Source organism: Phascolarctos cinereus, unplaced genomic scaffold (genome assembly GCF_003287225.1).
Source record: "Phascolarctos cinereus isolate Bilbo 61053 unplaced genomic scaffold, phaCin_HiC Scaffold_4;HRSCAF=312, whole genome shotgun sequence".
Classification (NCBI taxonomy): Eukaryota; Metazoa; Chordata; class Mammalia; order Diprotodontia; family Phascolarctidae; genus Phascolarctos; species Phascolarctos cinereus.
The window spans coordinates 182,841,883-182,864,981 of NW_027555847.1; the positions used below are offsets into that span (position 1 = coordinate 182,841,883).

At 41.0% G+C, this 23,099-nt stretch overlaps 1 protein-coding gene and 1 long non-coding RNA gene across 2 annotated transcripts in view; one reads left to right on the forward strand and one right to left on the reverse strand.

The window, feature by feature from the left end:
* The window catches only part of LOC144456843 (uncharacterized), a 70,359-nt gene that overhangs the window by 40,213 nt on the left and 7,047 nt on the right, over nt 1-23,099 (forward strand). The gene's annotated exons all lie outside the window — the stretch shown is intronic.
* TRPM3 (transient receptor potential cation channel subfamily M member 3) overlaps nt 1-23,099 on the reverse strand; it is a 373,306-nt gene that overhangs the window by 5,207 nt on the left and 345,000 nt on the right. Inside the window, 4 exon segments of the mRNA XM_078152814.1 lie at nt 1-909; nt 11,469-11,601; nt 15,137-15,336; nt 15,722-15,872. Of these exon segments, the coding sequence (XP_078008940.1) occupies nt 1-909; nt 11,469-11,601; nt 15,137-15,336; nt 15,722-15,872 (1,393 nt within the window).

Here is a 23,099-nt window from a genome sequence, read left to right on the forward strand (position 1 = left end):
GGTGAGAACATAAAGCTATGGGATTTCACAATCGGGGCCTCCTCAAGAAGAAAAGGGGTAGTAGCCAGGTAGCGGCTACTTTTTGACCGCTCTATCGTGTGATACAAGGGTGGGTCCACATCCCAGGGGTTTGGGCACTCTGGGAGGTGGGTGTAGTCTGAAGAAAAAGACCTTATGTCCATTGAAGTGATATCCTCAAAATCCATGCTCCGGCTTGGAGGTCTGTCCACAGGTGCGAGAGTTGCATAGGCACTACTTGATGGGGCAGTGGATGCTGCTGGAGCTGGAAAGATTGTCTCTCCTAGCCCCAAGATATTCATGGAATTGTCCAGAGGGTCTATGTCACAGTGGAGTTCATCCATGGCAGAGACATAGATGTCAATACAAGATGATGGTCTTCTGGAGTCAGGGATGATTGCCAAAGTACTTACGGGGGCTGGAGCAGCCTTGGTTTCTTTTGATACTGAATGGGAGCTAGTGGCTCGGTGTAGACTCAGGGACCTTTCTTTAAAAATACTTTCCAACTTTTCTATACCACTTTTGTCTTTTATATTCATGGAATAGAAAGAATGACTTCGCATACGGGGCATTAAGGTTGGAGAGGTTGGGGACATTGACTCCTCACCTGCAGGGTCGAGACTTTCTTGGAGCTTGTAGGTGTTCCCTTCCTGGCTGTTGAAGCTGCTCTGGCGAACAATGTAGGCAGCGTCCGTACAGTCGGAGGAGGTTCGGGAACGAATCTTATTGGACTCTGCCCTTTCCAGACCAGTAAGCCGCTCCAGCGCTGTGGCCATGCGTCCTATCAGCTCCTCCAGCTGAGCGAGCCGGATATCTACAGTTTGGAGGGAAGCCTTCATGCAGTGTTCTCGCTCGTTCACTTCCTCCAGCCGCATGGACATGTTCTCCACCCTTCAGGAAGAAAAGAACACGTGTCATTTGCATTTGGACAGAGCTGAATGCCAACAGGTTAATTTATAAGGGGGCCAGGATAAAAGGCAGGGAGACCACAGCGGTGCCCAGATCTTAGGCTCTCTAGTTTATTCTGTCAGAAATGAGACAGGGGAAAGCAGACCACACTGTCACCAGGAATCATAGGAACCATAGCTAGAAGGGACCTTTAAGATCATCTTACTCAGTCCCCACCCCAGCTCTAAATTCATGATATGATGACCTCACATTTTACAAATGAAGACACTGAGGAACAGGGAAAGCAAATGCCAGTCAGATTCCCAGAGGTAATTAGTGACAAAAAGTAGAACTTCTGATTTAAGCGATAGCTCTCTCTTCTGAATTCCCGAATTCAGAATACCTGAATGCTGCTTACCACAACTGTCTTACATTGTAATTCTTTGGGCTCGTATCTTGTCCATCATACTAAATCATAAGCTCTTTGAGGACAGGAACTGCTTCTTATTTGTCTTTCAATTGGTCAAAAATTTAATTCCTCATGGCCTCCAGCACAGCGAGCTCAGAAGAGCTCAGAAAATATTTGTTGACTAAACGAATGAGAGGCAGTGCGGAGTAGTGAACAAAAAGCCTGACCTCAGCATCGGTTAAATATCTAGATTCAACCTCTGCTACATCTCACTGCTACCTATGTGACCCAAGGTAAATCACTGAATGTCTTTGTGCCCTAGGCACTCTCTAAGAATGTCAGTTTGCAGATCAGTTGCCAGTCTTGAGCAAGAGAAGTTTCTTCCCCAAGAGCTCCCTACATGGTTGAAATCATAGGACTGGCCAAATTAAAAAAAAATGTGCCAAGTACTATACTGGGTGCCAGAGGGAAGCCAAAGGTGAGGGAAATGCAGTAGAATACAGAACTAGATAATTCTTTATTTAATCATTTATTCACATTGATGGAATTGGTATGTTGAAGATACATTGATATTTTTTCAACTGACCAAGTTAAGAAGGAAAGGTCCAGTTCATGCCAAGCCATATTTCCATCCCAATCTTCCATTAAAAATGTATTGAGGCAACTCTTAGGGAAAAGGAGAGGGTGGTTCATTTAGAAGAGGGGTTCTTAATCTGGGGCCCATGGATAAGATTTAAGGGGACTCATGAATTTGGATGGGAAAAAGTTAAATTTTAATTTCAGTATAATGGGTTCCTGTTGTAATTCTACTTATTAAAAAAAAAGTATTTTGAGAGGGAGTCAGCAGACCTTCAAAGGGGTCCATGACACAAAAAGGTTAAGAACCTCTGATTTAGAGGTTTCTGATTTAGAGATTCTGGAGAAGCTAAAGGTATCCTTTTCCTCTGCTATAGATCCACAAGGAACATTGAGTGTAAATCATTCCAATAATATGATTTTAAAACTTTAACTCTTGTGGATCAGTGCAAGAAGCAGTTGCCATAGGGGGTGACTAGGTGGTGCAGTGAATAGAGCACTGGCCCTGGAGTCAGGAGGACCTGAGTTCAAATGTGGCCTCAGACACCTGACACTAGCTGTGTGACCTTGGGCAAGTCACTTAACCCTGATTACCTTGTCTCCCCTCCCTCAAAAAAAAACAAGTAGTTGCCACAGAAATAGACATTGACAAAGAGTGCTTTGGGAAAGCCTCTTTGTTTCTGTGTTTTTGCTTTTTTTCATATCCCTAGTGCTTAGTATAGTGTTTGGAACATAGTAGGTGCTTAATAAATGCTTGTTTATTTGACTTCCTAAGAAAGAAATTTCACGAAAGTCATTGACAAGCTGGAGTCCATCTAGGGGACACAGTATATCACGATTTCAGCGATGCCTTTGACAAAATCCTTTATGATGACATTGTAAATATTGCAGACTAGATCAAAATAGTTTGATTTGTAGCTGCCTTTGGTTGCCTCTCTTGCTTAATGTTTTTATCAACAATTTGGACAGAGGCAGAGATGACAAATTTATCGCATTTTCTGAATATTTGATCCAGTCTGTAGCGAAGTCCTGTTTATTCTACCTTTTTTACACCTCTTGTATATGCTTCCTTCTCTCCTCTGACACAGTCATGACCCTGGAGCAAGACGTTAATTGCCTCACACTGGAACGATAGCCTGCTAGTCGGTCTCTCCCCCTCAAGGCTCTCCTCATTCTAGTCCATCATCCACTCAGCAGTCAAACTGATGCCCCCAAAGCCCAAGTCTAGCCTTGTCACCACCGCCCCTTTCTCCTTCTCTCTCTCACCTTCCACTCAATAAATTCTAATGGCTCCCTATTGCCTCCAGGATCAAACATAAAAACCTCTGTTTGGCATTTGAAGCCATAATCTGGCCCCCTTCTACCTTCCCAGTCTTCTTACACCTTAGTCTTCCAGCCCCTACCATACATACTCTTCTGTCTTGTGGCATTAGCCTTCTTGCTATTTCTCACACATGATCTTCCATCTCCCTACTCTGATCAGTTTCACTGTCATCATGTCCCTCATGCCTGGAACATTCTCTTCCTTGATTCTCTGGCTTCCTTCAAGTCACAGCCAAAATATGACCTTCTACAGGGAGTCTTTCCCAATCCCTCTTACGTCTAGTATCTTCCCTTTATTGCTTATTTCCAGCTTATCCTGTATATAACTTTTCCTATACATAGTTATTTTCATATTGTGTCATCCATTAGACTTTGAGTTCCTGTGAGTAGGAATTGCCTTTTGTCTTTCTTGGTAATTTAGAGTTAGTAATTTAGTTAGCTGGTAATTCCCAGCTCTTACCACAGTACCTGGCACTTAATCAATATGTGTTGCCTTGCCTTCACTTGATAGATGAGGAGACTGAAGCAAGGAGATGTTAAGTGACTTGCCCAAAGTCACACAGCTAGTATTTGAGGCAGGATTTGAACTTGGGTCTTGCTGATTGCCTGGATATAATACATATTACACCAATGGGCATTATCCCTATTTGATGTGCCAGGGATAAAGAAGAGAGCCAGATAATGAGCTCTGGGAAAATTTGAGGAAAGAACTAACTTTCATATGGGAAGTCACCATGAGGGAGAGATGGGAGGCAAGTTAAACCACCCACCACCAATAAGGAAACTTCTCTAACAATGCAGAACTGAAGGCACAGAATCTGCAGCCTTGAGTTTTAGAAAGTTGTTTGGGGCACTGAAGGGTTAGGTGACTTACCCAGGTAACACAGAAACAAAGAGGCTTTCCCAAAGCACTCTTTGTCAATGTCTATTTCTGTGGCAACTTCTTGTTTTTTTTTGAGGGAGGGGAGACAAGGCAATCAGGGTTAAGTGACTTGCCCAAGGTCACACTCCAGGGCCAGTGCTCTATCCACTGCACCACCTAGTCACCCCCTATGGCAACTGCTTCTTGCACTGATCCACAAGAGTTAAAATTTTAAAATCATATTATTGGAATGACTTACACTCAATGTTCCTTGTGGATCTATAGCAGAGGAAAAGGATACCTTTAGCTTCTCCAGAATCTCTAAATCAGAAACCTCTAAATCAGAGGTTCTTAACCTTTTTGTATCATGGACCCCTTTGAAGGTCTGCTGACTCCCTCTCAAAATACTTTTTTTTTTTTGGTGAGGCAATCAGGGATAAGTGACTTGCCCAGGGTCACACAGCTAGTAAGTGTTCATGTGTCTGAGACTGGATTTGAACTCATGTCCTTCTGACTTCAAGGCCACAGCTCTGTCCATCTAGCTGTCCCAAGCCTGTATGTTTTAGAGGTGGAACCTGAGCCCTCATCTTCCAGTTTCCAAAGACACCTTCCTATTCTCTATGCTGTGGCTACCCCCCAGCTGCATGAATAGCATACAAAGCAAGGAAATAAACAGTCCCATTGTACTCTGCACTGGTTTGGTCATGTGCTCAGTTCTAGGTGCCACATTTGTTTTTATGTTTTGCTTTCTAATCTATTCAGGTACATTCTTTCATTTTATTTTTTAAATAATATTTTATTTTTCCACAATTACATGTTAAACATTTTTAAAAACATTTTTAAAAAGCTTTGAGTTCCAACTTTTGTCCCTCTGTCCCTCCCTTATCTCTCCCCTCCCTGAGACAATCTAATATAGGTTATACATATGCAATCATGTAAAACATTTCCATATTAGTCATTTTGCACAGGAAGATTTGAACAAAAAAAGAATGAAAGAAAGTGAAAAATAGTATGTTTCAGTCTGTATTCAGACAATAGGTACTGCATTTTAAAAGCAATGTTGACTAATTAGAATACTTCTAAAGGGGAACAACCAGAATGTCACAGGTTTTTAGCAAGTGAAATACCGTAAGAAATATCTAAAGGAACTATAGATGTTTCAACTGGTAAAGAAAAGACAAAGGTACATGATAACTTTTAAAATATTGGAAGGGCTGTCAGATGGAATAGGGAGTGCACTTTCCTGTGTTGCTTCAGGGAAGAACCAAGAACATAGTGGAAGTTAGAATGTAAGCTCATTGAGGGCAGGGACCATTTTTATTTTTGCCCATATCCCTTGTGCTTAGCACAATGCCTGGCACACAATAGGTGCTTAATCAATGCTTGCTGAACTGAAGTTAAGGGAAGGCAAATCCTGGCTCAATTCTGAGAAAGAATTTTCTAACTACAGTAATTCAACAAGAAAATGTTTCTCTGTTACTGATAGTATTCAAGCAGAGGGTGGACAAGCATGTGTCCAGAATGTAGTAGCAGAGATTCTTGTGGAGAGTGGGAGGTTGGACTCAACGACTTTTAAGGACCCTTCCAATTCTAAGATTCTGTGATTTTAAGAGCTACACAGGATGCATTTCTGGCCTCCAAACACAAACCAGATTGTATCATGTAGTTTGCTCTAGTTTGAATCAGGCATGGTGCCTGGACATCTCTGCTTTGTGTGGGTGCCCTGCAGTGGCTTGAACTCAACTAGCAAAAATACGAGTTACTAAGCAGATGGGCATAGAATGGTGTGGTGCAGAGTGCCCGAATTGGATTTGCTCAGCCAAGAGTCCCCAAATCCTAGAGAGAAGTAGATGAAGATAAGGTGTTCTACAAAATTGCTGTGAAGTAGAAAATATTAACTCAGACCTGGGGATCAAAATGAAATGTCCTAGCTACCCAATGAACTGACCACATTCTGAAATGGGATTAGCTAAGAAGATGTGCTGAAAATTTGGGGAGAAATTTCGATGGCTGTCTTCAAACAATAAGTAATGATGGCTATTAGTGGCAGAGACATTACGTGACCCAGGTTCTCTGACTTTAGGATAAGTGAGTGATCTTTCCACTCTATCCAGTGTAAGTCACTGTAAGTAAGGAACAATCTCAGAGCTGTAAGAGACCTTAGAAGTTATCAGGCCAGCACTCTTCATTTTACAAATGAGGAAACTGAGATAGATAAAGGTTAAATGACTTACCCAGGGTCACACAGCTAGTAAGTGTCAAGTGTTTGGTCTGAGGCCGGGTTTGAACTCGGGGCCTCCTGACTTCAGGGCCGGTGCTCTATTCACTGCGCCACCTAGCTGCCCCCAAACCTCGATCTTCTTGCCTCCAAGTTGAGTGCTCTATTCCTTATGCCACAGATGAGTTCAGTTTTAAACATGTTGGGTGTGATGTATTGATGGAACAACAAGGTGGAGATACCCAGTTGGACATTTGGAAATAAGGGATTGGAACTCTGGGAGCAGAAATGTAGATTTGTGGGTCATTACACAGAGGTTGTGATTGAAGTTATGGGGAATAGATACACTCACCAAAGGAGAGAGGAAAAAAGAGGTATAAAAAAAACCTTTGAGAATGCCTATTTTTAAAGGAGAGGAAGAAGAGTTAGTATCATGGAAGCCAAGCAAAAAAGAGTATCCCTCAAAAGCAGGTGGTCCAATGTGGTAGATGCCACACTGATTACATCTATTGTTATTATTTCCTGATTTAGACTTCAGCAACGCAGAATCATAGGATTTACATCTGGACTAAACTTTAGAGGTAATTTAGTCCAACCTCTTCCCTTTATAGATGACTTATAGATTGCCTTTATAGCTGAGGCCCAGAGAGGTTACATCTATAATCAAGGTTATATAAGTAGCAAGTGGCAGATCTGGTATTCAAACCCAACCTCCCCATAACAAAGCTAGAGTTCTTCCAGGTCATTTCCAAACCATGTTGCATATGTTCCGTCCATTATCCTTGTACCCCTCCCACCAGATCGGGATGCTGCCCTTGGGAGTCTGGGCTCTGATAGGTGAACTTTCACTTTATCTTATCTAGAACCAGGCCTCCTTGCCACTTTCTGGCTATCTCAATACCATGCCCTAGACCTATCCCTGACCTCCTTTACACTAGTGTCCCCTTTATATGTTGTCTTAGCCTTGAATAGAAGCTCTTTGGGAGCAAGGACTGTCTTGCTTGCTTGTATTTGTATCTTCAACATTTGTCACAGTGCCTGACACATAATAAGCACTTAATAAATGTTTTATCTGTCTGTCTGTCTGTCTGTCTGTCTGTCTGTCTGTCTATCTATCTATCTATCTATCTATCTATCTATCTATCTCTACCGAGCTATCTAGGTAGTGCAGAGATAGAGCACTGGACTGGAGTTAGGAATAATAGCTAATAATAATAGCTAATATTGGGGCAGCTAGGTGGCACAGTGGATATAGCACTGGCCCTGGGGTCAGGAGGACCTGACTTCAAATCTGACCTCTGCTGTGTGACTCTGGGAAACTGCCTCATACAAAATAATAATAATAATAATAATAATAATAATAATAATAATAATAATAATAATAATAAACAGCTAACATTTGTATAGCACTTATTATGTGCCAGTGATTATTTCATTTGATCCTAACAACAATGCTGGGAAATAGGTATTATAATTATCTCCATTTTACAGATGAGGAAACTGAGATAGATAAAGGTTAAATGACTTACCCAGGGTTACACAGTTAGTATCTGAGGCTGAATTTGAGCTCAGGTCTTCTAGACTCTCTAGTCCCAATGTTCTAGCCACTGTACCACCTAGGTACCCAGGAAGACCTGAGTTCAAATCTATCCTTAGACACTTATTGGCTGTGTGATCCTGGGCAAGTCACTTAAATCTCTGTCTGCCTCAGTTTCCTCATCTGTAAAGTAGGGATAATAATAGTATTTACCTCCCATGGTAGTTTTGAGAATCAAATGAAATAATGTTTGTAAAGCACTTAGAGTGTCTGGCATTTGATAAAAGCCTGTCTTTCCCCCCTTCCCTTGTCTGAGTAATGTGTACCGAAGACATAGATCACATGTGTATATAACACTGCTATCTGAGAATACCATGCTTGCATGTTCACTAATAAAAATCTTGTCCTAGGCCAGAGAAGAGAATCATAGCTGATATTTTGGCTCTGCGGTCTATTCGGCCAGAATAAAAACTGCTTCATGTTATTGTGATCATTACACACTTTGTTTTGGAGTAACCGAGGTGTTCAGGATGTTTACAAAGTCCTGGGACAGTTTAAACTTGATTAATTTTGGCCGTGTGTACTAGAGGCACAAACAGTGCATGGCATGTGTTCATGTATTTTCTCACCCTGGCCACATAGTTGGGAATGGGTGGGGGTTGGGGTGGGGGAACACAGGACCAGGAATAGAAGGCCATTTGTGCAATCTCTCCCCAGCAATTGGAGAAGGTTTTCAAGTTGGGTGATTAGATTGAATTATAAATATCTCCCAAAAGGCAGATATAGTTATCTCAAAGCTAAGAAATTTGAACTAGATGGTCTTAATTCCTTATGAATTATGTTTGTTAGTTTCCTTTAACCATGCATCTATGTCTATTACTCCACTTTAAAAGTTATATGAAGATTTCATAAATTCTATAAACAATGTGTGGGAACAGCTTACTCAATAGTTTCTTTTTGGGGGTGTATATGCTGAGCAATTTATTTTTTTTCTGATGTGACCTTAGATTTTATGGGTACAAGGAGCTCTCAGTGAACAACTTCCTCTCCCAAGTCAGATTGGCACCTTCTCTTCAATTTATTGTATTGAAGTCACTTGAGGAAACTAGAGGTTAAGTGATTTGCCCAGGGTTATACTCATAGTCAGTATTAGTAGCAAAATTTGGGACCCCCACTCTGTGTGTTCTTCTCACTGTCCCATACTGTTTCCAAGAAAGCACAAGAATGAAAGGAATGCAAAAATTTGGCCTCATTTTCAGACTTAAAAGAGTAAAGATGGACTCCATGAAAAAGAACTGTGTACCCAAAGTGTAGCATGCAATACAAGAAGCAATATCCAAGTTTTCTTGTCCTGTCATATCGTGTTAGAGCCATCTGTGTTGGCAAAGCCCTCAGGTACTTTTGCATGGGGAGCAGGCTCCCTAGCATTTGAATTTTGTTGGGGACAAATGGGCAGCAGAGACCAGAACAAAATTCTGAACTGATAAAACCGCCTATTCCAGGGAACCACCGAACATTGACTCTCCTTGGGGGGAGTTGACTTATCAGGTTACACATTGACAGTCATTTGGATCTTCAAGTACAACTAGAACCATTACATTTTAAAATATGCTCCCTTCTTTTAAGGGAAATGTAGTTATCTAATAGCTTCTGGAAAAGCATTCACAAAGGTGAATGGCAATGAGTATTTTAAGAAACCACTTTTTTTTTCATTCTCTATTATGTTTTGTCGTTCAGCCATTTTTCAGTCATGTCTGACTGCTTTTGGAGTTTTCTTGGCAAAGATACTAGAATGCTTTGCCATTTCCTTCTCCAGCTCATTTCATGAATGATGAAACTGAGGCAAAAAGGGTTAAGTGACTTGCCCAGGGTCACATAGCTAAGTGTCTGAGGTTGGGTTTGAATTTAGGTCTTTCAGACTCCCAGCCTGGCTCTCTATGCACTGTGCCACCTAGCAGCCCTTTTATTATATATTTTTATTTTAAAAAAGAATCAATGTTTAGTAATTTGTTTGACTTTTTCCTTATTGTATATTTTTTGTTAAAACTCAAAAGATTCCTAAACACTTAAATTTTTACAGTGGCTCTTCGTTACTTATTAGAAGCTTTGGGCCTTCTGGGGCATCCTGAAGCAAACCCAAACCCTCAGGGACCTTAAGGCAATATCAGACCTGCTACAGATTGGATTTTCTAGTCTGGAAACAACTTTTCAGGGCTGGGTTTGAGTTGAAGCTTGATGTATACTCTGGAGTGGACCTGTCTTGGATCCGCCTTGACTGGCTGTAGTTTCTAGGGGTAGTAAGTCAGTCCTGCATTCTCCCCTTGGAAAAGTGCCATACAGGTTGACTAGGACCAAATGCTCAGCTGGCCTTTGGGTTACTCCAATCCTATCCAGATTCCTGTAGGCACTGTCCTGCTTTGAACCGCTGCATCTTGGAACTTACAGGCACAATAAGAAAGGTCAGTTATACCATTCTTGCATTTCAGTGGGCTATGTTTTGTAAACTTATTTTCTGGATTGTAGGATTATCACTTAGAGGTATCAAGGTGGGGCAAGAGAGAGAGAGAGAGTGCTGGGCCCGGAGACAGGAATAATAATAAATAAAGATGATAATGATGATGATTTTAAGTGTCTGTGGCTGGATTTAAACTCAGGCCTGATGTGCTATTCATCTCCAACCTAAGACATTTACTAGTTGTGTGATCCTAGGCAAGTTACTTTACCTCTGTTTCACCTCAGTTTCCTCATTTCTAAAATGGCAATAATAACAACATCTACCTCCCAGGTTGTTGTAAGGACAAAAATTTAGTGTGGTGCCTGGCACGTAGCAGATACTTAATAAATGCTTGTTTCCTTTTTCTTCCTTTGCATAGATTTAGTGCTGAAAGGGAGCTTAGATATCACCCTGTCCATGATGGAATTGAGCCCTAAAGAAATTAAGTAGGGGCAGCTAGGTGGCACACTGGCCCTGGAGTTGGGAGGACCTGAGTTCTGATCTCAGACCAGACACTTGACACTTACTAGCTATGTGACCCTGGTCAAGTCACTTAATCCCAATTGCCTCGCAAAAAAAAAAATTAAGTGACTTGCCCAAGGTAACATGGGTAGCAAGAGGCAGAGTCAGGATTTGAACCAAGGTCCATGGGGTGCGTGTAAAGTCTGAGTGCCACTTTAAATTTTACAAGTATTAGCTGTATGCACTGAAGGTAAAAACAGTGAATGACACATGTTGATAAATTTATTCATACAGGCCACACTATCTAAGGGAACTCAAGACTGGACATAAGAATGGTATTTGTTTCTTATGATCTGTATGACTTTGGGACAGTCTTCCTAAGTCTAGATGACCTCTGAGGTCCGTTCTGATTTGTCTATGATCCTTTGACTTCATTTAGAAGTCTAGAGATTAATATTTATTATTATGAACAATAATTGATATTAAAGCAATTAATGATTACTAATAACATAAGAACAAGAATTTATTGCATATGTTTGCTTATTGCCTAAATAATAAGCATTAGTGATACAAGCGAACACGCAAATGTTGACTCTTCCTGGTTGTCTTTGTTACTGTTGAGGACACAGTCATAACCCAAAGAAGTATTTCATGGCATAAAATAAAATATGTAGCATATACCTTTCTGATGTCACTCGTATCCTTTCATCATTAGAAGAATTGAATCTGTCATCCTTTTCTCTAAAATATTCCTCTATGCACTGCTCCTCAAAGTCATGGACTTTCTTGAGCTCATCATCTGTTATGAAAAGTTCTGTGAAAGCAACAAGAGAGATTAGTCAGAGTAGAAAATTTGCTTCTCTCCCAGAGATATTGTCTCATTCACCAAAATATTAAATGGACTGTGTAGACTGGCCTGGATTCTTGACTAAACTTCAAACAAATTTCATCCTTTCAAATAGTCTATTTCAGGTCAATTTCTCTGTCCATTTGCTTACCTTTTAGATATGAAATCCATCTAAGACATCTGGCCTCAACTTTGGGACTGGCTGTAGTTAAGAATTACCCTACTAATAGCTACTAAGAGCTAAGAATTATAGCCAGCCTCAGAAAAGGGGGAGGCTGCAAAGTAGAATGAGGTGATTTCTTTAAGTCCCTTTTGACTTCACACAACATCAGAGTAACCCAGTGTAATCTTGAGTAAATTTCTTCATGTATTTGGAATGGGGAGGAGGGAGCAAGTTGGGGGTGGTAAAAGGGTTAGGCTGAAACGGTGGTAGTCCACTGTTAAGTGCTACTTCTAGGGATAGTGATGTGACCTGTGATTTCAGAGATATAAGGGAACTTTCCATATTCTGCAGCTTATTGAGAGCCTTGAGCAGTCAATGTGACCCAGGATCCTACAGACAGTATGTGGCAGAGAAGGGAACTAGGTCTTGCAAGTTCTAAGGCCATCTGTCTTGTAGCCTCTAGTTCCCTTCCATACCCAGCTGCCCTTTGTGTGTTTGGACTCCATGGTTTGGAGTCACGACTTTGCCTGGCTTTCTCTGAGTAGCTAATGTAAATCTTGTTCAGGGAATGGGAATACCAAATCCACAGCCAGGGAAAAATGGAACTCCCTCCTTCCTTCCTAAGAAAACCCTTTGTAGAAGAAGAATTTTGTGAGAAGGGGAAGACTGCATTGAAGAAATTGCATAAAGTGCTGGATGAAAGAAAAAAGTGAAAAGGGACAGGGGGACACCCCCTCCCCCCATCCCAGTAGTTCAGAATAATTTCTCTTCTCATGAATGAGCTGTATGATTTCATAATAAAGACAGCACACTCCGAAGAAAATGTACTTACTTTACTGGAACCTTAACCACAGAAAGAAAACAAGGGTTAGTAGACAACAACTCTTTCCTTTCTTGGCTTCGCCAAGTGTTATTTTCCAAATTAAAAAAAAAAACCCACCTCAAACCAAAACAAAAAGGCAGGGGTCAGACTTTACAATGTAAATAATTTTTTGTGTCATTTGCCTTTCATTGAGAAGCTATGAGAACTTGGCATTTGAGGGAACCAGTGTGAGTGTCCTGTTGTTATTAAGTTGTTTCAGTTGTATCTGATTCTTCATGATCCCATTTGAGATTTTCTTAGCAAAGATACTAGAGTGGCTTGCCATTTCCTTCCGTAGTTTATTTTACAGATGAGAAAACTGAGGCAAACAGGGTAAAGTGACAGAAAGATGTCTCCTGACTTCAAGCCCAGCACTCTATCCACTGTGCCATGAGACTGATCCTTAAAAGGTCCTTTTAGCCTTTCTGATATATTGCATGCAGAGACAACCCAAGGCTCTTCTTCTGTATCCATCCTGATCTGTCCATGGCACTGAATTTCTCCTATCAACGTTTGCCAATTCTTCCCATTCCCTATATACCACTGATGTCTGGGATCCATTTGTATAGTAACAATATCAAGACCAACATATTGGACGAGCTTAGATAAATGGCTTCACTCACCTAGCTATTTGGTTTATCTTGGCCCCTTTGGGGGTGGATATGGAGCCTGGAATGCAAATCTGGACTATCTAGATTTCTGTATCCTATATCAATTCAGTCTAAAAGGCAATAATACATTTATCTAATTTATCTAATAACTTATTGCCTATTGCATATAGGCACTATGCTAGGGAAACAAAGATAAAGACAGGAACAGAAGAGTCCCTGTCCTCATATAGCTTACATTCTACTTGGAAGAAGCATGTTCACAGATAAATAAATACAACACATTTATAAGAAAATGCCAAATATAGGGAAGGGATTAGGAAAGGCCTTTTTGTAAGAGGTGGTATTTGAACTGGGCCTTGAAGGGAGGAAGGGGCTCTAAGAGGTGGAGGGGAGAAGGGAGAATATTCTACAAAGAGGGAATAGCCTAGTCTAAGATGCAGAGACAAGAGATGGAACATTATGTCTGGCAGAAAAAAAAGTAGGCCAATTTAGCTCAAACATAAAATGCATTAGAAGGACTAATGTGTAATTAGCCTGGAAAAGTAGTTTGGAACCACATTGTGAAGAATTTTAAATGCTAAACACAGGTGTTTTTATTTTATCGTAGAGGCAAGAGGGAGACATAGAGCCTTTTGAGTAGGGAAATAACATGGTCAGGTCTGTGGTTTAGGAATATCAATCTGTCAGGCATGTATCAACAGTGGACTGGAGGGAGAAGAGGATTGGATTCAGGGAGGCAAATTAGGAGGATATTAACAATCATCCAGGCAAGATTTGATGTGGGCCTGATATAACATGGGTGGGGTGAGGTTGGAGAGCAAATGGTGGATGTGAGAAATAGTATGGAGGTGAGATGGACCTAGACTTGGCAATTAATGCTGTTCCTGAGCTATATGGCCATGTGGGACTCAATTGTAACTGTACATGACTCTGCCTCCAATAGGAGGGAGTTGAAGAAGGACTTTTTTTCTTTTTGTTATTGACACCTAGCACTTATGTGCCTTGCACATAGTAGGTGCTTAAGAAGTAAAAACTAAATGAATTGAACCAAGTTGCAAATTGCTCTAGGATCCTGTGTGCCCTGTAATCCCTAGGGCATTTCCTGGTGAGGGATCTGACCCATTAATAAATACTCAATCTGTCCCTGATTTTGACTGTGTTAGTTCACACCTAGAAGAAGAAGGGCTTAACATTTTAAAAATCACCTTTCATTTGTTGGAATTAGAATTTCACATGGAAATTGGGAACCTTGTAGCAACTTCTTTATCCCTTTCTTAAACTTCTAATTCTTACCTGTTAATGAAACTGGGGATTACCAGGACAGAGAACTGGTTGAAAATGACAGATTTTAAAGGATAGTTGGTTTGGTGTAGGTTATGAGATTATAGATTTAGAGTTGGAAGATACCTTAGAATCTGAACTCTGACCCCCTCATTTTACAGATAAGGAACTGAAGCCCAGAGAGGTTAATTGATTTGCCAAGAGTCGTACAGTTAGTAAGTGTCTGGTACAGGATTTGAGTCTTTTTGACTCTAAGTCCAGTGTTCTCCCTACTCTACCATAATGCCTTAAGCTTTAGAGGCTACTAATACAGAGAGGAGTCCATGGCTGGAATGAGTGTTGGAAGGTTTTGGGGTTCATCTCCTGAGACCTGTTGGTTTTATTTTCTGCCAGTAGGGGTGAGAGGTCAAGAGCATGTAATTCAATCCTTTTATGGCTTCACTACCACTTTTCAAGTGCCAAACCCCAAGGAGCTCCAGAGCCATGTGGAGCCTTTGGCAAGCCAATGGAAAAAGCAAGATAAGCATATTTTCTTGCATAACACTTCTGATTTGGAGTGTACTGAGTCAGGTACTCAAAACTTACTTAAGCCGTAGTCTCTTTCATCTGGATCGCTCTCATGTTTCCGCCATCGACAACAAAGGTGCTGGAATATCATGGTCATGTGGCTGAAAATAATTAGGGGTGGTGGCAGGACGGGTCTTTCATGAAATGTCATGATCAGTTGATACCTCTGAAACTTCCACACTTGATTGGATATAGATTTAACTTCGAAAAATGTGTTGCTGAAAAAGGGGCAAATAGAAAACAGTGAGATCTGCTGTTCTGTTAAGGACTGTTTTTCTTTTTAAGAGGTTTACCTAGGCCACGATGAGTGTGGCTTTGCCCTAAGGTGACAAAATTTAAAGGGCTACAACAGTTCCCTCTGAGGGTGAACTTCTTCCTCCTTGTCACTGTTTTCCAGCAGCAGCCAATCCTTCAGGAGTGCAGCAACCACTAGGTATGCTAGGGCCTGTTTGCTTCCTCTAGTGTCAATAGCCCAGGTGAGCTTCACCTTCACACAGCCTAATTAACCTCCTTTCCACCAGGTACAGTAGTGTTTTGTTATGTTTTTTTTTTCTCCCACCCTTGCACTGAAGTCAAATCCCCAAATGCCAACTTGCGACTTACTTAAAGACAGCAATAAGGAGGTTGACCAGCAGGATATTTGCCACTAAGAGGTAACAGGCCATGATGGCTGGCACAATCCAGGCTCCTGTCTTGCAGGGAGGCAACTGGATTATTTTGCCATCCTCTCGGGTTTCATTTTGTCCACAGGGAGCTGGAGGAAGTAAAAGAGGCAAGAAGTGAGGGAGTATAGTTCTTAGTGGCATAGCTACTTTATCAATAATTAATGATCATTTTGCCCCAGACATAAAAATAACAATAAAAAATCCCAACCAACAAGAACAAGAAAACCCTCTGTGAATCATCTGGGTGGTTGCCTCTCTGTAGGAAGTCCACTTATGTAGTATATTGGCCAGTTCCAGAAGGCTTATATTTTCAAAGAACAACTTTCCTGTTAGTCTCTGAAACATAGCCTCCCTCAGGAAGGCTCAGTGAAGGTTTCTGGAGGACCTTTCTAGTTGACTTAGCAGGGATGCACAGAATCTTTGGATTGGGAGAGATCATGGAGGTAATTTAATTTTCCCTCTCTCTGATTTGTCAAGTTACTTTAAAAAAATGCACCAGGGAGATGAAAACAGGTCAGCTATATGGCAAGGAACCAATCACCATTGATCACCAGTTAATGAGTCAGTCATTGTTAATTGCTGTAAGGAGCAACCTCTGTGTTGGTAGGAAATGATTTGCCATTCTTGTATTGGAAGGTAGCATGGGAAAAGGAATGCAACACCTTGGGAAATACTTGGAGGGCCAGTTGATTGAGGGAAGGGATTTTCGTCAGTAGGAAGAGTTAGAGGTGATGTGTTTTGAAGCAGAGAGAGTGTATGTGCTTTTCTGGGCATCATGAACAAAGTCTAACCTCCTTGGAAAACTGATATGTATCTAGTGCTTTAAGATTTAAGAAGAACCTTACAGACTTATCTCATTTGATTCTCACAACAACCCTGTGAGGTAGGTGCAATGCATACTTTATCCCCATTTTATAGATGAGGAAACTGAGGGATGGTGCTAACTTCCATCTATTCTCATCTTATATGTACCAGTTTACATATATGTTGTCTCACCCATTAACCAAGCTCTTTGAAGGAATGAATTGTTTTTGCTTTTTTCAAGGTATTCTCACAACTCAGCACATGCAAGGATAGAGATAAGGACTAGATCTGTGATTTCATTGGCATAAGGAACTTCCAGATGAGGAAACTCTATCTATAATGCATATAGGTTGTTGAGCAGCACAAGAGCCCTTGTGAGGTTCTATACCATTAATTTGTAGTGGGTAAAATCAGTTAGATTTCATGATTTTCTACAATAACATCTACCTTTATAGCTTGAGGGGAGAAGTCAGAAGTGGGGGTTACTCAGAGTGAGGATTCAGTCAGGCAGTCAGTCAATAAACATTTATTAAGCACCTGCTATGTGCCAAGCAGATGCTAAGAGGTGGGGATTCAAATTCAAAAGAAAAGAAAATCTCAGCCCTCAAGGAGTTGATAATCTAATTGAGGGAGGGGGAAGACAACAACACAAAAGGAAGCACTTGGTAAAATACCTTGGGGGTGGGGAGGAGATGGTGAAAAAATCAGAGAAGTTACACAGTAGTGAGGTGAGAAATGAGGAGATGTTCTGATCCGAGTTCCCCCCTTGGATGGAAGTTTTGGAATTCATGGCTCTACCATCTAATCAGAGGCAGAGGGCAGTGATGAGGTGGACGGGATCTCGCAGGTAGATGAGGTTTTCCCAATGATGAACTTCCTGGGGCATATTGGAGAAGTAGGAGAAGCCTCAAAGTAGGGTAGCCAGGTGAGAAGTGAGATGTTCTGAGCTGAGATCCCTCATTAAATGGAGGTTTTAGAGTTCATGGCTCCATCCTCCAATCAGATCTTGCAGGATGATGAGTTTCCTAGAGCAGGATTTGCATTTTGGGAATGGGGTAATATCAGAGGAGCAAGGGATTCTAGGCAGTAGTGAAATGCCAAAGTAGCAGACTATGTAGTCAAAGATGGCTGTGGGGGCAAATGGAATCACTTTGAAGGAGATGTCCTTGAGCAATTGGGATGGATCAAGGGTCCTAAGGTCATAAGAACAATGAAGGTCTAAGTTAGGGGTGGGGAACATGTGGCCTTCAGGCCAAGTTTTACAGGGGATTTGTTCTGTAAAGTTCAGATTCAGTCAAAGGGCCTCACTTGAGGACCTAGAGGGCCACATGTGGCCATGAGGCTGAAGGTTCCCCATCCCTGATAGGTGAATGAGAGGGAGGGAATGGTAGAAGGACAGTGGTTGTAGTTGTGGAGGGAAATATGTAAGTTCTTGATCTTGGAGATGGTGCAATTTTGAAAGATGATGATGTTTCAGGTATGCTCATGTTTGTTGGTGGATGATATGGAGTGGGGAATGTGCTCATTGGAATTGAGTTGGTTGAAGAATCATATGGTTGAGTTGTGAGAGGGGTTCTCAGCATGAGTCCAGTCCTTGAGCCTTGACCCTGAGGTGATGGGATAGTCTTTGATAAAATAGGCAGGATAACTTGGAGGTCAGTAAATAGCAGAAACAAGAATGGAGGTACAAGTGGAATCAATCTCAGAAATGGAAAGCTCATTAAAAGATGGTAGTAGAGGAATGGTGTGGATGCTGTGTGGAATGAAGAGTAAGTATCCTTTCCCTTCCTCCTTTCCCTAGGAGCTAGCTCTGTGTGTGTGTGTGTGTGTGTGTGTGTGTGTGTGTGTGTGTGTGTGTGTGGTTTGTCTTTCATTCTCAAAGAGAAGCATGACATCAGAAAGATGATGCCATGACTTGCAAGTGAATTGGATTTAAGTGAAGGAGGGCTATGAGTTGGGGAGGACAAGGGAAGGTTGTGAAAGCTTAAACAAGAACAGAGGGAAGATGTGCTATTATCTTTGCTGGTGACCAGACACAATTGTAGGAAGATATGGAGGAGGAATGGCCATTTATGTCTCAAGGAAGCTTTAAGGAATATGATGTCTTCAGGAGAGACCTGGTTTTGATCACTGTGAGAAGAAGAAAGGAATATTATTTGAAAATTTAAGGATGTAGGGGAGTTTGTTAACAATAGGACAATTCTAAGGCATGCTATGGAATGGGTGAGGTGATGAGTTTACCAAGTTGGGTGGGAAGTTGGGCAATAAAAGGCATGAGGATTTGGAAGCAATAGGATGGTCAGGCCACCTTCACCTAAGCCAGAAAGATGATGAATGGGAAGCCAGTAAAACAGGAGGTAGATTGGTGAAGTATGCTTGCTTGTCGGTACTCAACTGAAAGAGAATTTGTGGTCACTCTGACCCAGAGTTTGAGATAGAATTTGGGACTTTAGCATTTGGATGAGCCTCGATAAGTTTTTTTTTTCTAGTTTGCCCTAGCTCATTGATTAAAATAATTGGGTCTCAGGGCTCTGGGATATCTGGTGCTGGGCAAAAAATGGAGTAAGTACTGCCAAGTGAATTCTGGGCTTCCATGAGGTATCTCTTCCACGTCTGCTTTGGAACAATGAACTGGTTCTTTTGCTGAGTTACTGATGATTATTTCACAGGAAGATGAGTTCCAATTTGGTCTGAGATACTTACAAGCTATATAGGCTGTGTAGATTTTAAGTCATTTAAATCTCGATTAGCTTCCTCATCTGTAGAATGGGAATAATAATAGCACCTCTCTCCCAAAGTTGTTGTGGGGATAAAATGAGATAAAATTTGTAAAGCATTTTGCAAACCTTAAAGCACTTTATAAATGCTTACTACTACTACTATCACAACTTATCACTGCCACCACTACTACCACTACTATGCAGTTTTGTTTTGTTTTGTTTTTACAAAATTTACAAAGTGTTTTTAATCCAGCAACCCTTTGAGGTAGGAAGTTCCCCATTTTATAAATGAGGATGCCTCAGAGAAGTTCAATGATTTCCTTAGTATTACACAGGTAGTATGTGTTAGAACTGGGACTCAAAGCCAAGCCTTCTGTCTCTAAGTACTTTTCTCATTCTGCCACCCTGCCTCCTGTCAAGAATAAGGTCAAGAACAGAGTTGAGCAGCAGTTCCTGTGAGAATAATCTGGAGATTTTAGTGGGCTGCAAACTTGATGTCAGTCAACCATAGGACATGAAGAAAACTACTTTTATCTTAGGATAAATCGACAGAAGCACAGTGTCCATAGTGTGAGAGAAACTCATTTTCAAAATGAAAAGCCAGTGATGCATAAGACCTACAATTATTTGCATCTGCAATTTTCATTCCTGAGAATTGTTATGGGTGGTGTAAATCTTGCCCACAATGAACATGTCCCTTGTATTGTCCAGTTGCAATTCTGAAAGGGTGGTTGGATTGGGTGAGCTCATTAGCCATGGGCAATGTTGAGTCCCATGATTGCTGTGGCAGCATCTAGTTCACTGGGAGTGCTCAGTTAATGATCACTGAGATGACCTCTGGGCTTGGTCAGAGAGCAGAATGGAATTTAAGCCCAACAGGGTAGTTTTCATGTTCTTTGCCTTGTTTCATGCCCCAAAGCACACATGTCAAATTGCTTACTTAGCTCCGCAAGGTATAGGTGTTACCCATAAATGAAGTGAATGATAACTACACTAGCAATACAAATTAATCATTAAAAAACTCACACAATCTTAAGAAACACAGAATCTGTTAGGGTACAGAGAGTACCATACTCAAAGCAGGAAACGTTCTTAACAGCAGCAGGGAAAATACCCATTTGAGCAAAAACAAGTTACACCTATAGATACACAACCTTCTTATTCTTGGGATGTCTCTGTGACAGGAAGCATGTGTGATTATAATCTATGTGAAGCGAGGTATTGGATGTGCTAAATAGGGCAATGCCAGGTTGTTGACTTGGGAATGGTGACTAAGATGGTACAGAACAATTGCTGATCGGCATTGGTGGAGGGAGTTTTCTTTACTGAAAGCTCCCTCCATCAATGAAATCAAATATCTGGAACCTCTCCCAACCCCAACCACAAAAAAAATCACCTCTCTGGTTCTGGGCATTATGCTTCTCTTAATTCAGCTTAATATGGTATTGACCTTTTTGGCAGCCGTATCACATTGCTTATATATCTTGCATTCCACCAGAACTCCTTGTATCTTTTTCAGACACCTGCCATCTAGCCACAGTTCCCTCATCTTGTTCTTATAAAATGACCTGTAAGTTAATTCTGAATTTTAGTACTCCTGAGGTTAGATTCACAGAATCATGTCATGCTCTTTTATTCATCTGCCAATACCTTGTTTTGTTTCTATATTTTGTCAGTATCATTTAAAATTTCTGGTTTATTGATGAGCTTCCTGTGCATCCACATTAACTTATTTAGATAACTTTTTTTCCCTCATCACAGTAATTTCTTTGTGTCTTGAGAATTTATGTTCAAGAGTTTCTCAAACCTTGTTGATTTGACTTCTGTAATATGTCTTACATTCATCCTGTTCTCTCTCTCTGCACACGGACTCTATCCTATTTGTAGCAGCCATCACTTCTCACATGGACAATTATAACAGCTTTCTAATTGGTTTCTCGGCTTCTAGTTTTTCCCTTCTCCAATCCATCCTCCACACAGTGACCAAATTGATGCTCCTAAACCACAGAACTGATCATATCACTCACCTATTCAAAAAAATCTTCTGTGGCTCCTAAATGCCTCTAAGATAAAATATTCAGTTTTCCTTTTAAAGATAAAATATTCAGTTTATCTTTAAAGCTTTCCACAATCTGGCTCCCACATGGCTTTCCAGTCTCATTTCATAGGTTCCTTATTCCCCTTCATATACTTTGTTCTAGTCAAACTGAACTGCTAGTTCTCCCTTGTACATGACATTTCATCTCCCATCCCTGAAAGGGTTCTTCGAGAATAAGAGAGAGGAAATAAAAGACACTGATCTTGCCCAGAGAAGATAATTGTGCCTGGTCTTCAGCAAGAGTATTGGAATACCTTCCTTCTACTCTAGTTTAGGCTTCTACATTCTTCTCTTGTCCTCCCCAAATGAGGGTCAGCCTTTGTTAATATAAATGGTCTCTCATTACTTTGGAATCTTTACTTTTCTAAGACATTCATTCCCACCTAATTTGCATCATCCCTTTTCACTTCTCTTGGTTTGTAAGGTATTTGACCCACACCTTTCCCTGCTACATATACTGTGCTGCCCAGACCTCATTTCAGACCACGGGACTCTTTATCATAGAAGTCCTATGGGGTTCTTCAACCTCCACCATCTAAGCATTGTGTCCTGCTGACTGCTTGCCTTGCAGTCTTGTCATTCAGCCTTGAAGATTTGTGAGGTCCTTTAAGAAACTGGAATGGCGGTCTGATAATGGCATGATCTTATGACTAGATAACTCACCTTGGCAGTGAACCCTTCTGCATGTGAGCATGCCAATGTAGAATTGGAGAATGTTAGAACTTAAATGAACCTTAGGATTTATCTAGTGCAGGAGTTCTCAACTTTTTTTGGCAGTCTAGTGAAGCCTATGGCCACTTTCTCAGAATAAAGTTCTTAAATCCATAGAATTATGAAGGAAACCAAATATTCTGAAGTAGTTATCTATCTACCCAGTTCACAGACCCCAGGTCTGATCTAGTCCAACTTTCGCTGCTACCCCTTGAATTTACAAATGAGAAAATTGAGGCTCAGTGAGGTTAAATGGATTTTGTACTCATTTCTAATCATAGGATCATAGATTTACAAGTGGAAGGGACCTTAGAAATCATTTAATTCCCATTGAGGCTGGCTACAAACAGTGCTTCCACTTCTCTTCCTCTCATTTCCTTCTCAACTCTCTATCGTCTGGCTTCCGACTTCATCATTTGACTGAAATTGTTCTCTCTGAAGTTGTCAGTGATTTGTTAATACCAGATCTAATGCTCTTTACTCAGTCCTTATTCTTCTTTACCTCTCTGCGGCTTTTGGCACTATTGATCGTCCTCTTCTCCTTCATACTCTTCTCTCTCTAGGTTTTTGTGGCACTGACCTCTCCTGGTCATCCTATCTGTCTGGGTCTATGACCCTCTTCTCTTCTGTCTCTGAACTAATTTCACTTGGTGATGTCATTAGCTCCCATGGATTTGGTCATTGTCTCTATGCCGGTGATTCCCAGATCCAGCCCTTACCTCTGTCTTGACCTATAGTTGTACATCTTTAGCTTTCTCTTGAACACCTTGAACTGGATGTCCCATAGATATTTTAAAGTCAAACTCTTTTTTCCCCTCAAGACCTCAACTATTCCCATCTTGCCTATTACTCTCAAGGATACCATCCTGCTCCTAGTCACATAGACTTGCAACCTTTGTGTTTTCCTTGACTCCTTACTCAAATTGATCTTCCTACAGCATAGGTCTGACCATGTTACCTACCTATTTAATAAACTCCAGTGG